The sequence below is a fragment of the Motacilla alba genome, chromosome 3 (assembly GCF_015832195.1).
Source record: "Motacilla alba alba isolate MOTALB_02 chromosome 3, Motacilla_alba_V1.0_pri, whole genome shotgun sequence".
NCBI classification, from domain to species: Eukaryota; Metazoa; Chordata; class Aves; order Passeriformes; family Motacillidae; genus Motacilla; species Motacilla alba.
In genome coordinates, this window is record NC_052018.1 from 75,937,296 (window position 1) to 75,953,534 (window position 16,239).

A 16,239-nucleotide genomic window follows, 5' to 3' on the forward strand; every position below is an offset into this window, starting at 1 on the left:
TACAAAATTTAGTGCATCTATAGAGTCCACAGACACTCAGTTATGCAGAGCTGCTGGATGAGTCTAGAGCTTTTGTATGTCTTAAAATTGTATTCAAACATATACACAATTCCCATTTCCACGTTCAGTGAAGCTGAAGGTGACCTAGAAGCATGAATTGGTCCTGTCCTACCCTACCATGAATAAAATAGGCTCAAATTTTATTTCCATATAAAATTTCACCAAGTAACGTACTTCCTTTGTATTAGAAGTTCACCATCACCTTGCTTAAGTTAAAGAAAATAGGTGCTTTTTCTATTTTGGTTTGGGTTTTTGTTTGTTTGTGGTGGTTTTGTTTGTTTTCTGAAGTGGTGCTAGCACATTCAATTAAGCGTTATTTGAAGCCTGTTGGCACACCAGAGGAACAACTTAAGCACTAGCACATCTGCCGCTAACAGTCAATCTTAAAAGGTTATAATTCATGTATTTCTATGCACTACTGTTGATCTACATTGATTTAATTTACTTACAGGTGGCCTGAAAAGAGAAATGTGGCACAGTTTTTCAGATTTGAGATTGGTGCATATTTAAATTATTTTTATTTTTTAAACACAAATGCTCAGATAATTAAAAAATGGCGCCGAAATATTTATACTTCCTTTCTTAAACAGAAATAAACCAGTACAGCTTCTACATCTTCAGCTTTTCAGTAAAATGCGAACACAAAGACTGAAACTGTCTTATCAAATAATGAGTAAATGCTGTGGCAATCTCCAGTCAAAAAAATAAATAAAAAATTCCATCTTCCCACTTACACTGATACAATAGACCAATGGGAACAGACCAGACAAAGAAATTGCTCAAATTAAAAAAAAAAAAATTCTGTGCAAAAGTTTGCATCAATTTAAGCTATTCTGAAAGCTATTTTAATCATAAATTTGCAATAATTTAGAGACTACCATATATTTAAAACTGATCTAGATTTAAATATCAGTGTTCATTAGGGCTGAAAGACTTACCATTATCATTGTAGTTATAAAAGCCCTTGCTTATGTCCCTTTTCAAATCAGAATAATTACACTGATGTAAGCACTCTCAAATTGACCTAACTGCATTCCAACCTTTAAACATAATCAACACTGAAATGGGGACTGTGTGGAAAAACAAATTTGCAAATATCAGTAGGTCCTTAGTGAAAAGACTGATTTAACTGTGCTTACATTTGACATCTGTATCACAACTACAGCAAAAATGGACTTTTGAACAGTGTCAGCAACTATATTTTCGGGAGGAGAAATTAGATTTTCAACTGAAGAAAATAATTTGTATCACACATAATAGGTATATGCTTTCATTAGTAGCTGCGTGTAATTAATTTTCAAGTGTAAACTTGTGCACACATGCGTTTGCAAAAGCATTTTCACACAAATGTAATGGAAGTAATCGTAAAAACGGCTCATTACATCACTGATCCGTGTGAACTCAGCTGTGAAATCAGTTGATGAATTGTTGGTAAAACATAACATTGGGGGTACACATGCAAGCAAGATGAAAGGAAGGAATATAATACAGAAAAATGTATTCACAGTATCCTGAACATCTGTAACATTTTAAAATTAAATCTCTAAAAATAAAAATGCAAAGAAGTCTACTGTCCTTTATGTGCTTTAAGGAAAAAATGACTGTAAAATAGAAAAATCCAGCTTAAGGGTTGAGGTTTTTTATACCATATATATATTTGTAAAAATTTCAACCCGTATGTACTGTTCATGGGGACAAGAAACAAGCTAAAAAAACCCGCAAACGCACATAACTTATCTCCCAAAAATCTTCTGCAACAGTTACCTACAGTTTTGTTGGGTTCTTACTGCCTTCCATTCTCCAACATAAGTTGTCACTGTACATTTTCCAAAGGTAGCTTTAATATTCAAAGCCTGCAAACACTTCTATGGCATTGACCCTTGAGCTCATGACATGCTTACGTGATTTGATGTTGGCATCTCTGTAGGTGCCATTCAGGATTGCAAGCTCCATCAGCTGCATCTTTTTAAGGCTGTCTTCTCCTTCTGCCTGCGTATGAAAAAATGGGAAGGAAGTCAGGATTATGAACTCACTAGTGCACAAGATCTAAGTGACCTAGAATGAGATTATTCAAGTTCTAACCAAGCAAAATACCTGTTTACCATTAGTCACAAAAGCAGCAAGCTTTGTCAACGTTTCCATAAAATTAAGTGGAAGCTGCCAGTTGACTATCATTAAGACTTGTTAACAAATACCTTAAAAGAGTTTTGGAAAAGTTTCATAACATAAATTATAAATTTAAGGATTAAACATAAGTTGCATTTGGTAGAAATCATTCAAGGAATATTTTTCTCCAATACATTTTTACGTACTCCTAAAGATATATTAAAAAAAATTGTATTATTAGGCCAGAGGATGAACAGCCATCACAAATTTTAAGCACTGCAGTGTATTTTAATTTGCTCCATTATAGTCGATACTGACTGCTGGAGGGGGGAGGGGGGGGGGGGGGGGGGGGGCAAACAAAAAAATAAACAACAATCTTTGAGTAGCTTTCCAGAGAGGATATTGACAACTGCCCTGAGGCTGAATTCCTAATTCTGGCACATGTAGATGTATTCTGATGAGGATATGACTACTATTTACACAGCACACATTACTCTTGGTTTTGCCTCAATAAAAACTACTTCCCCGAAGTTACCTACTCCATTGATATTATGCAGGTTGCATAAATATTAAGTAGTGTTCAGTAGAACAATGCTCACTTTTTCAGTAAATAATGAAAACATTTCTAACAGTAAGATTTCGTTTTTAAGACCTGAGATTTTCTGATCTGTCACTCCAAAAATTCTACCATTTGGTTAGTCTACACTCTATCGAGCAGAAAACGTGATTACGATATAGGAAACCCAAGAGGGATGGTCAACATCTACTTTAATGTTACCACCTTGCCTCCTGTATGGAATGTCACTGCTGTAATTCTTAAGTCGGATGCACAGAAGGGCAGCTTTCCTGTGAACTGCAACGCATTCTTCCTTTGCTAAACTGGATTTCTTACATTTTTACTTACTGAATAACACAATCTTTTCCAGGTATTTGGAACAGTATTTTCCAAGTTAATGAACTTGCTATACATACTTTACTCCCAAACTATGAATTAGTAATTTACTAAAGTCCAAGACAAAAATAGTTTTCAAATTTTATCTAAGCAATCCAGTACTTATTGTGAGGTATGCTCAAGGGCCATGACCCCTTGCAAAGGGAACTTTTAGCAATTGATTTTTATCAAGTACTCAAAATCAACATGGTAAGATGAGTCAACACTGAATTCCTTTCAAATGTCAGAAATTGAAACTGCCAACTGTAATACTGAGGACTTGCATAAACACCAAGATTATCACACAGAAAACATTCAGAATATACTGAAAGTTAGACATTTTCTTTGTATGTTAAATATTGTATGACAGGGCAAGCTGACACTAATACTAAAAAAGGAAATACACATTCAATTACCATTTTGACTAGAAATTAATTGTACAGTTAAGTACTGTACCATGCAGAAATGTCAGACCCCATAGCCCCTTTGGAATACAAAATATGCCAATTCTAGCAATCTTAACATGACACAGAAGAGATTTATAATTTCCATGCAAAATAACTTCATCTTCTTTTTTAAATAAACTATTTTTCCATTGCATCTTTGCTGGTAAATTACCTAGGCAATCATGACACAATAAAACCAATTCCAAATCTATTTCCCTATCCAGAGCTCACAAATTCTCGTCATTCTGGATATAGCTTATCAAGGTTATTTTAGCAATAAAAATTTTTTGACACATTGATTAATCTTTTCCCGTCCCCCGTAAGTTGTACTTTCTTATTTGCTTTTTGTTTGCATTCATGTATTTATTTATTTGAAAGTGTGTAACGAGAAAACCTCCTCACAATGTCAGCTGCATCTCCCATATAGTTCCATTAATGTTACTAAAATTGCACACTTCCTCCAAATAAGACCTTCAGGAGATTGATCTACGCCATTAATGACTTTCAGTAAATGCTGAATATTACACTCCACTTGCTAGGATAATTTTAGCAACCCTAATCCCAGATTTTGCAACACAGTGAATATTTCCCAATATAACTATTTATAGATAATTTTAAGACAGAAATATAAGTCCAAGTAATCATTCTTAATTTAACATTTTCCTACAGGTCACTACTACTTTCTATTAGAAAAGATGTTTCAATTACAAGGCTTTATGAAATATGTTTATGGAAGTAACAGCGGACTTAAACAAATCAGACCAAGTTCTTAATTTTATTTTTGAGATTTACTTTCCTAGATTATGCTCAGCAGTTGATAAACTTTTCTTCTTTTAAAAAAACCCAAAATACAATTAAAAATGTTCCTTCAACAACTGTATCAGTAAAAAAAAATCAGAGATGGAAGAAGTGAACTTGTATTACCAGACATTAACACTGACTTCCGGGGCTTTAATTTTTAAAGCATTTATTAGATACAGAAGAAAAACCCAACAAAAACCCATTCCACCACTTTGAAAAACACGTGTAATGCCGACCCCAAGGTCACGGTTCCGGCTCCTCCCAGAAGATGGCACTGTTTGTTGCACAATGCCACCTCTGCAGGACATGGGTGTGCAGCACTGCTGCCACCACCCACGCTACCGGTGCTGCCCAAAATCCTGCCACCCCCTCGCACCCTACCCTCGGGACAGTCATTTGCCGCCTCTCCTCATGGTGAAGCCACAGAAGCGCGCAGGACCCTTTGGGACACACTGTCGTGTCCTGCACACTCTGGTACCAATCCCTCCACTTGCACATCCTTCACCAATAGCCAACCCCTCAAATTTCCAAGAGCTGCGTCAGAGCAAGGGGCACATGTTTTTCCCTGCCCTATCCTCTCACTTCTTTGCTGACAGATGATCAAATGAGGCACACGAGATCTATCTTAGCTCCAGGCATTCCTGCAGGCACTCTCTGTTAAAGCAAAGAGAGGTTGCATCAGGGATACAAAGGCAATCTCTAAAGGGACAGTACATTACCTGTACAAGAGCTGCAACAAAGCTCAGTCATTTGTACCAAAAGGAAGCTACTTTGAGCAAACATCAATAAGGTCACTTAAAACCAGATTTGCATTACTAAGTTGAAGCTCAAGTGATTGACTCAAACCTCTCATCCTCTTAAATCTCCAGTGCTTTCCTTGCATTTATCATGTACAATATAACATGCAGATTAAAAAAAAGAAGCCTTAAATGGTATCTTGAAACATAATTCTTTAAATGTAAGCAACTACTTGCAAATGCTCACTGAATACAAATGTGGAAGCAATGGAAGCAGTAAATCCTAACAAAGCCAACTGTGCACAGACACCACTGGGTGCTGTTCTGTGAACACAAAGCCTGTATGTAACTCCTCACAGTAGCTCAACTCTACCTGGGCTAGCAATAAATAGGCCTAAAGGAAACCAAATGCCAGGGAGGACTATCATTTTAAGTAACTTGCTTTCTAATCTTTGTCAGTGTAGGATTAGAGTTGCAAGGCTCAGAACACAACAAGTGCCACCTACATGAAGTCTCCGGGAAACACTTCCTAAAACACACAATTTCAAAATAAACAGACAGCGCTGACACAAATGCCCAGTTAAAACCACAACTGTCTTCCCTATTTTTCACAAAAAAGAATGCAGTTTATTATATAACTGCTATTAGTAAGAGCTTGTTTCATGTCATGAAATGGGGAGCTTACATAAAACACTCCAATGAATTCTTTTCATTATCAATGTCCAAACTATACCTCAACCCCAGATATCCCAAGACCTCCAGAAAATTCTTTATTTTTAGGTACTGAAATGTCTCTGATTCTCATGCGCATACAGTACCCTGAGGAGTATCTTCTTTATCTTCTTATTTATACACAAAACATACAAACACTAGATACATTTGTTATCCAGCTGGAAGACAGAGAGGCATGCAGACTCCAAAGGTAAAATGCCTTCATTGTGCTATGTCAATGAAGGACTTCAGTGGATGACAATAGTTTTAAAAGGTGAAAGGTGGACTGTTAGATTCTGTCAACTCTGAGAAGCCTGTAACAAATTACAGCAGAGAAGGAAAGAAAGATAGTATTTAAAAGAAGGATCAAGATGCAATGTTTAGGACAGAGCAGAGATCCATAAACTAGACCTACAGAGACAGCCAGTGGCCACACTGTCCTGCCATACTGCTGCCAGGCTCAAAAGGAGCATTGCTGCAGCTCAGGTAATTCAGAAACCAAACAATCCACTCACTTGTGTCATAGCTGGGGTACTTTATTCTGACAGAGCTTCTTGAGCCTCAGTGTCTCACATGTAAGTCTCAAAATGCTCTCTGATTTTCATTATTACCAGGGCTGGAAGGGAAGGCTTTCAACACATCTCTACAAACATAGGTGCTTTCCCTATATAATGATCCATCTTCTTTTAAAGTAACTGCTTTGGAAAATGTAACAGATACACTTCTTTTTCCACTACATTAATAAGAAATAGATCCTCATATTTAGGTGATGTCAGTGACTTTCACTGACAGTCTAGCTTCCAGATGTCATGCATTTTGGATCACATTTTTGCAATCCTGTCACATGCCGGTACTTCAGCTGAATTCTCATGAACTGAAGTGAGCCCAGCCCTAGGAAAGGCAGCAGACAGTTTTATCGTTTTGGATAAAATGCAGCGAAATCTGGCTTTGAGGACCAGTTCTTTATAAGGTGTTCCAGGGCTGTCCTTTCAGGCTCAGAGCAGGAGCAGAAAGTGAGAAGAGAAAATGGTGGCGAAGCAAAATTAACAGCCAGATCAGCCAGGAACACAAGGGCCAAAAACCAGTCTCCGTCTTCCCCTGCCAACTTCAGCAGGCCTGTCCCACCAGGCTCATGGAAAGAATGACCAGGGGCCCCAGCAGCATGGCAGCACCAAAGAGCACCTGCCTCCAAAGCACCTCAGCAATCTCTCCAGCAGAGCTGCCTCTCTGCCTGCTCCACACCACTGCTGGTTAAACAGCAGCTCTCACCAGCAGCTTTCCCGCCACCCTTGCAGAGAACTCTTCCAGCTACCAAACATTTTGCCCATGTCCATGCACCCTTCTACACATTTGCTTCAAGTAGAGAGACTTCTTCTAAGAACACACTGTACTTCTGAGAATGCAGGTAAGGCAATAAATAATTTTTCATACATTCCAAGCAGAAGGGCAGAGGACTTAGCAGTTATGGAAGAACACTATACTAATGAACAAGAATAAATACTTAAAACTCTTCCTCAAATAGAAAAGTAATTTAAAATTGCCACATAAAATAAACATAACTTTTCTACCACCTGGAAATATACACATTAAATATGAAGACTTAAATTATTCTTTAGACTGCATACTGTATCTACATAGTATAAGCCATCTACTATTTAATAATGTAATAGGAATTTTGGTAAAATGCAATAGCACCACTGAAATATTTTACTGGCATTGATCTTATCCTACATATCCAGGAGGCAGTGCTCCTCCTCAGGGGTCTGTCACCCTGCCTTCCTGCAGTCCCCAGCTGCTCTACAGCCCAACAGCTGCAGCTTGGAGGCTTGCACTGTGACACAGGCTGGATTCTCAGGCTCTAGAATGCTTTTATCTCCCTGACAAAGAAAAATCTTCCACTGCAATTCACTTGTAGATCAGTAAGTATTCCTAACATACCATGCTCCAGTCAAACAGTCTTTACACATGAATGTCTCCATTCAGGGACAAAACCCTTCCATTCATAATTTACAAACAAAAAAACCTTACAAACATTATCCTAAAAATTCCCAGACATACATGTATTAAACAAAAAACCAGATCTCAGGCATCAATATATTGTAAAATATACTACAAAGGCTAAAACACATTGGAATTTTTGAAGCTGAAGTATATACACTTAAAATCCATGTTTGGAAGATCATTTTTTTGGTATCTAAGTTGTTGAAAGTGATGTATCTATAGCAACAATATCCTAGACAAGAAACTAGATGTAAAAGACAAAGAAAAGAGCTTTTTTTGTAAGATTTTGAATGGGAGTACCTCAACTATTAATCAGTTACCTAGTGCAAGAGATTAGATTTTACTTTTGTAAAGGCTTTTGGTTCTGGTAAATTACTCTATTACTCAGTATTAAAGAAAACATCTCATCTTCCCTTTCCCTCAAAAAAATCTGGCAGACACCTTCAAGTTTCCCATGCCCAGAATGTAAATATTGATAGTTAGAAGTTGCTAGTAATCATACGCAACAGACTTTCTCATCCTTGATTACACACTTCTGAGGGTGATGAAGCAGAAATCCTACACCACAGCTTTGTTTGTTTTGAGGGGAATTGGTCAAAGAGGTCTTTTCTGTCACAATTTGGCACCTATTCTTATATTAGAGGAAACTTTCCCAAATGCTTTAACGACAAAGACCTCCAGACCAGCCATATTTCTCAGAGTCCTGTACGTCAACAATCCTGTGGCACTGAACAGGTGGTAAAACTATAGCTCAGTTATTTCTCTATTTCATTTTCAACACTGACACATACTGCTATGGCTGTGAGGACAGGCAAAGATAAATTAGCATCATTATTTCTTCTGGGCAACACAGTCTGCTTATCTTCTTCAAAGCAAGCTCTCAGTTCAAATGATATGCAAAGAAGACTTGTGCTGTTTCACTTGACAAATTCATTGGTCATAATGTTAAAGATACACTAGGGGGAAAAGACAGCCTATCTTTCTACACTCCCCATCACCTTATCTGACATATCCCTGTTTAATCACGATACCTGGCTTACCAGTAAATACTTTTGAGAGTCCTAATGCCCTCCCTCCCCCACTTTCCATTTCTGCACAAAGAAAATACAGATAAGGTACAGAAAATTGGCAGATAGTGTGTTTTACAAGCCAGACTGAAATATAGCATCAGTGGAACTTACAAGTTTGCTTCACCATATATCCCCCTAGATACTAGTTGGTAGCATAACGGGGTGGGAGGAATTTTGCTTGACCTTAACAGGTCAACATTTCTTTAGGACAGATGTGATGGGTTCATGTTTAAATCACAGGGTTTTGGGCTTTGAAGGAAAATAAAAAGGTCACCTGGATAGGTTAAATCAAACCGTCAACAATACTTAATTTCAGAACTTGTTTTTTGCTTTGCAATTTTTCTTTTTTTTTTTTTTTTTTAAATTATCATTCCTATTTTCCTTGCATGTCTGTTTTAATGTTTTTAATAAAGTCTGTGATAAGAATCTCCATACACCACACTGGAGAGCTTCAGCAATTTACAAAGCTCCCTAACAGGAATGCATCTTTCATGACTAAACACACTAAACCCCAAAAAATTCTAAATGAAAAAAATGTACAGTACATTCTAAAATGTTTTTAAAAGGTAGAATAATACTGAGATGCATTCAGATTTATTTGCTAGCATAGACATCTGCTGATATTTGTATTAAGATTCAAATGAAATACCTATCAATCTAAAGGTATCTATGCAATCTAAAGCATTAGACCTATTTTTAGCAATGTGCCAGCCCAGCTTAAAACGCTGAGAGCTGAACACTTCACTTTTGGTATTTCTAGTTTTGGAATGCTAGACATTCAAAATTCCTCCTCACTGGTTAGTCCAATTCTGAAAACAGCAGTTAAACTATAAGCACAGCAAATGAGACAGTACTGGGCAAGCCTCTCGTACAAATTTCCCACATATGGCTCTACCAGCAACATCCTGAGCTCCATCAGCATCCTAGGAATCTGAAGAGAGTAGAATGCAAACACAACCTATATTATGCAGGTCTTTATTCCAGCTGTAGCCTTTGGAACAGACTGAACAGTGCCAGAACACTCAGACAGTGTTGACACATTCCACTTTTATCAGGACAAATTCATTAACCCACCCTGAGTTTCCAGTAAATTATAAAAACAATTTAACTAATAAATGTTACAAAAGGACCTATGATCCAGGTGGTTGTTCTAACAGGTACAAATTAGAGGCAGTTGTTAGAAATGTATCAATGGAATGATTAATTAAAATATTTACAGTTAAGTGTGGCCTGACCTGTAACATTTATTTTCCCTCTGTCATCCTAGGAGGTCTCTATTCAAAGTTTGAGTTTGTACACTCAAAATAGCGGTAAATTCCCCTGAACTGCAAAGACACCTAACTCAAATACTGACGTGGGTGGGGACATGGGGGTCAAGATGGGACTGGAGACCTCCATTTAAGGATTTCAAAACTAGTTTTTAGTTGCAAACTCAGGAGATCCCAATGCCACATAGTCTTATTTCCAGCTATGATAATGGTTTACTACATAAACAAAGCCTCTCATTTTCAAAATGGCATTGAGATATGACTGCATGTTTTCATATGGAAAACATGTCCAGTATGTTTCAAATCTGTTCCCACCCAGAAATAATAAAAAGAAAGAAAGAAAAATGACATTTCGTATCAAATTTAGTAACCAAGAAAGAATGTGAGGAGCCTCTCTCTTTAGAGCAACAGAAGAAAACAAACTGCTGGTGACAGGGAGCACAAAGACTGTTGCTGTAAATTAGCACATGTCGAAATTTCAAGGGTATCTTCTCTCACAGGATTCAGGGCTGCACATTACCACATGGGAATTCAAGCTGCAGTAGTAACTTCTAAGACATTTTTATCTTCAGCAGGAGATGTCCTGGAAATGTAATACTGCCTAATTAAAATAAACTACTTTATTACAATATGGACTAAACCCATGAATGTTTAGGCTTTTCCAGTTGTAAAATGTTAGTATGCAGGGAGCAGTAGTCTTCCAATAGCTTCTTCAATTGCCACACTTACTGCTATGCTCTTATTTTCAACAGAAATAATGACAGCTAAATGTGATATAAAAAATTGTTTCTGCATTTCACCTACACTCCCTTTTGTAAAATACTTGCATTAATGGTTTTATTTTCAAAATGACTGTTTTCTGCACACACACAACCTCTCAGGTTGAGGCATGTAATGGCTGTCTCATTCAGAATTTTACAAAAAGCTGCCATCTAGAGAAACAGTATTGTTTTAAACCTAAGATGCCCAAAAATTCAACCGATTTAAGTTTAATCTAACTAACAAAACAGAATATTGGAAGTTTAAAAGGAGATACGCACTGAGCATATACTTGCAGTAATTTTCTACAGCTGCTAAAAAGTTAGTGAGAACTAAAAGGTCACAATTATTTCCAATCGCCTACAAGCAGCCCATAGCTGAGTTGAATCTAACACCACATGTGTGTCCCATGTGCACTTTACTGGTACTCCAATACCAATGATTAAATACAGTTTAAAAATCGAAGTTAGGTCTTCCAACAACACAACAGATGCCTCTCCGCTCTTGAACTCTCAGAGCTGATGAAGTCCATAAGAAGAGGGTGATGGTATTGCAGTCTCCTCTTGTATGGCTGCTAAAACCCACTTTCACACAACTTAAAAATACAGGGAAGGGAAAAAACTAATTGTGTGCATTCTCTCTATGACTGACAAATATGTCAATCATACAACCTTCAGTCTGAAGGCTTGGGCTGCTCAAGGCCACGTGTTGCTAGGGAAAGGCTTTCCCTGCTATTTACTGAGCCTTCTTTTCAGCTTTCAGAGCCCGGCCAACCCTTGTTTTCCACTGACAGCAGCAAGAACCGGCAAGGACCGGCACAAAGGGCCTTTGAGGAGCACTCCTTCCCCAGGGAGCCACACCACTGCTGGGCATTGAGGAGCACCTCTTCCCCAGGGAGCCACACCACTGCTGGGCACACCTGACCATGCATCGCGCTCCCTCCTCCTTCAGACACAGCCCTCACCTGTGGCTGCCGCAGGGCGTGGATGGCCAGTGACCTTCCCTGGCTCCAGGAGGAAAGGCAGAGCCATTCTGGCTGCTGCAGGCTGCCCGAGGAGCCTGAGCTGCACACAGCAGCCACAGGTGTGTGTGTGCTGCGAGGTGTCCATCACTTCAGAGCATCAGGCAGCAAAGCGCAGGTTTGATCACAAACTGACAGAAGGCAGCTTTTCGACTCCTGACAGCCCTGAAAATTTATTCATGCTGTCACTTAGGAGCTGAGCACGGAAGTTCCGCCTATCAGTTTGCATCATTTTGTTTCTACATAAAAAAATTTAGCTTTAAAAACATTTTTAAAAGCCTTTTAAGATAGTCTCAATTTGCAAACAATACTTCTGACAACTGCAAATATTACGTAGAAATATACATGCAATAGATTTTAATTTTTTAATCAATTCATTTAATCTTAACAACTTCAGTTACAAAAGATTAGTGGATTCTTACTAAAACATGAAAATCATGCAACATACTGCAGTTTCTCTTACCTACTCTAGAATAACAAGAGTGATGATAATTTTTTTTTTTTTTAATGTAGTCACATAATTTTCCAGTGCAATCACCCAGAATAATTCAAACATACACAACTCTTGTTTTAATTATTCATCATAGTTCTTAGGAAAAAAAAAAATGGAACCTGAAGCTGAAGTAAGTGTCAAAGAAAATTAAACCAACTTCATTTTTGAAGATATTGACCTTTTGGGCTTTGGGAATTAATCACGTACCTACCTTAGGATCAGTATTTCTCATCCAAATTTTGACAAATAAAAATCACCTACTTTTTCATAATATATTAATATGAAGTCAGCTTCTTATGATATTCCATTTTGTATATGAGATTTTATTCTGCCAGGTTTTAAGACCTGATTACAAATACTTATTACTGAAAATAGAGTACATCAGCAGTAACAAAAATTTAGTTTTGAAAGTATTCCTAGTGCTTAAAAAAAATACCCTTTACATTCCGATAAAAGATACCAAGTTGCAATTAAAATACCTTTCTGTTATCCACCAATTTGCAAAAGGAGTTTGTATTTCAGAAATTTATGTTTATAACACAGTTAAAGAACTTTCCTAAAGCTTGTTAAATTTTAAAAAACCCAACCAAAGAAAAAACCCCAAAGAACAATAAAACCACCCCAAACTGACACCCCCCCCCCCCAGTAAAACCACGGTTTTTATAAAAAGTATTTTCTGAAATCTGCAGTAAAACCTACATATTTCTACCCCCTGCCCAAGGCTATTCAGATGCCATGCATACATAAAGTCTACTAATTTTGTATGTGGGCCATGTTTCAGAACTCTCTCACAAGCAAGTATAGGTTATGACAGCTCACATATAGAAATGAGACTGTGGCATAGCAAACATCTTCTGTTCAGAAGGTACTGGGATCATGAGGTACTTGACTAGAGACTTGCCAAAATAAAGGACTAGTTAACCTATTTGGAAAATCCTCAAATAAATTACTGACCAGAATTTTTTAATCTCTTCTTTTTTCTAAAATCCTACATTACCAGAATAAACCATTATAATTTTTTTCCATATAATAATTGAGCCTCTATGATAAGCCAATTAAGTTCTTTAAGTGTAATCTTCTGTCCTAGAATGAGAGAAGTATGTATCAGGCCTATCTTAAATAATTAATTTGACCATTCTTCCCTACTGTCATACACACTAATTTAAAAATCTGCCTCCTCAGCAGACACAGACACTAAAGTAACCATTTAGCAGGACTCACAGTATAAATTTGATCAAATTTCACTGCAAGTTAAAGCCTATACTGGGACAGAAATATTCAAGACCTCTGTGCTTCTCTTTGTTGCTGATCATTGCATGTTTTATAGTGTTGCACCTGAACAGCTGGCTACAGACTCTGGATATTAGACCAAAACTTCATTTAATGGTTTTCCTTTTTCATTTTTTAAGCAGCTGAGTACCTGAACTGTGGCTGAAACAAACTGCAGCCACTGAGCCATCCTAGATCAATGCTGTCAAGTCATGCTCAGGAAACCATTCTTGACAGGATACTCCTGCAATATTTCTATGCAGCATCTCCCCTGTAGCTTCTAACTAACCTTAAATGCAAAATGCATAATGTAGGACCTTTGCAGAGAACAAGCAATGTTGGTATTAAAAAAATAAATCCACCCTAAAAACACCAAACTGTTCCCATGGTAACTTCATTTCTTCCTATACATTCCCTACCAGTGCCTTGCCCTTCACTTTCACTCTGTATTGTATTGATAAAAGATTTCCACCTGCTTTCTGAATGATCCTTGAGTCCTCTTAAACAAGTAACACTGTCCCATTTCTAGATTTCTGACTCAATTCTGCACATCTTTCTGTTTGAATATTGTTCAGACACTCTGGTTCTCTGAACATTTATTGTTCTAATCCAGTTTTTAGGAGAAACAAATTTAGACTTCGATGCTAGAAATATGTAGAATTAAATTTTCTTTCAGAGACTGCAGAATTATACTTTTGTATTGTAGTAGACAAGGTGCACAACCATAAGCAAAAGCAGCTTAAAATACATTTTCTACTACAAGACAAATCACCTTAGTGCCTCTTAATCTCCTGAGCCTTAGAATCTCATTAATATTTCAAAGTAATACCTAAATTCACACAGTCTCTAATTTTATGGACTATATTCTTATACATAGCATTTGCAGTAAAAACCTCCCTTCATCTGTGTAAAAACTAATACAGAAGGAAAAGAAAATCCAAACCCAGAAAAAGTGTATTTTAAGCTTTCAGTTACATGATGTGGCTGAAAAATTAAGAAGTAAACCTAAAAATTATGCAGATTTTTGGACACTCAGAATAACTGAAGAATATTCATTCACTCAGCATTAATGGGAAGAGACAAATGAAGCCCTTATTCTTATTTCCCTTTAGCCAAGGGAAATAAGAATAACAAATGTACAAAAGGTGTGAAAAGCAAGGCATATAATTCTGAAGCAATTCAAATGAATGGGCAAATTAATGGAATTTTGTTTCCAGAATGTGTAAAAGTAAGTTGCTGTGCATCTGTGCATGATTGAGTTCAGAGAGCTAAGACTTCAAAAACCAGAGGATGGAATGGGAATCAATCAGACAGAAAACTTAAAGAAAATAATTTCAGAGGAAACAAGTTCAGACAAGTTTACCTAGCAAATACAACAATCGATTCCAGAACGTAAAAAATTAAAATGCCATCCTTAAGACTTTTTCCCAGGCTATAAATTAGTTCAGGATGATTAGGCTGAGGTTTTACATTGCTGTCAAAGAAGTCAAAAATTATTTTTCAAGATGTGAAAAGCCTCTCAACTGGCATTCTTGTGGTACTTTAAGCCAATTTAGCTAGTGGTGGTCACAGTCCTACTCTTTCCTTATTGCTGCTCTCCTGTATCTATCACTGGATCCAGGACTGAACTATGCCAACCTGCTCACCTGGCAACACAGTTGGGTTTTTTTTAACCTGTATATTTTTCTGCCAGGTTACAAAACTGAAGGATCTCACTGCAGACTCACCAGAAAGGGAAAGAGAGACTGATGGGAGCTGACACCTCAGTGTGCCAACTGACTCATTTCTGTGTGGAATGGGGAGTCTTAGTCTTGGTAATTCTGAAGCCCAGCAGTTTAATCTTCTTTTCTAACTGGAAACCACCACCTGACAACTAAAAGAATTTTTTTTCATATTAAAATGCTCCATTTCATTTTTCTTGTTCCTCATTCTCTTACAATTTTTTAGTAGTTTTTGCCCATTTCTTCACTTAGAATCATTCTCCTTTCTGTCTTTCTTCTCTTTAGATGCCCAACTTCAGTGGACAAATACTATTACAGCTTCTCTTGGCCAACTGTACTGATCACGCTCCTCTAGGTTACTTTGAAACTATGAGAAGTGGCTACAATCTCAACCATCTACCTACTACTCGAAGTACACACATTCATATTTTGCAAAGATCATTGAACTTCTTTGGTATTTACAATCCACCTTCTAAAAGCACTGAAAAAACTAATTTCAAACCTTTTAAAACGTCATCATCCTAAACTGGCAATTCTTACACCTCACACCAGCAACTTTAAATCTGTAGCAGTTAAATAGTGCATCCAGTACTTATAAAGCTCCCTGTTAAAAAACTGAAAACAATGCTGGGTTTGACAGTATGAGGACTCTACAAAAATCAATTTCCTTATTGATATTTTTTTCCTTTTCCCATATTACATTCTTCTATAGAACTACCCCAAGTGAGAGCTGCTGATTTTCTTTAGTCAAGAATTGTATGGCTTAGATTATGCATTTTGTTTTCATGTCTCTGCATGTAATGTTAATTTTAGCATAACAGTATATAAACACTTCTGACCTGGAG

The 16,239-nt window shown here is 37.2% G+C and overlaps 1 protein-coding gene across 13 annotated transcripts in view; it reads right to left on the bottom strand.

Annotated features, from left to right (window-relative positions):
- Positions 1-16,239, bottom strand: part of QKI (QKI, KH domain containing RNA binding) — a 153,858-nt gene that overhangs the window by 18,499 nt on the left and 119,120 nt on the right. For all 13 annotated transcript variants that reach the window (XR_005256171.1, XR_005256170.1, XM_038130609.1 and 10 more), the window contains one exon: positions 1,962-2,049. Coding sequence is in view for 11 of the 13 variants with exons in the window: in XM_038130609.1 (XP_037986537.1) it covers positions 1,962-2,049 (88 nt within the window). In the remaining 2 variants the exon portion in view is untranslated. The remainder of the gene's footprint in view (positions 1-1,961; positions 2,050-16,239) is intronic.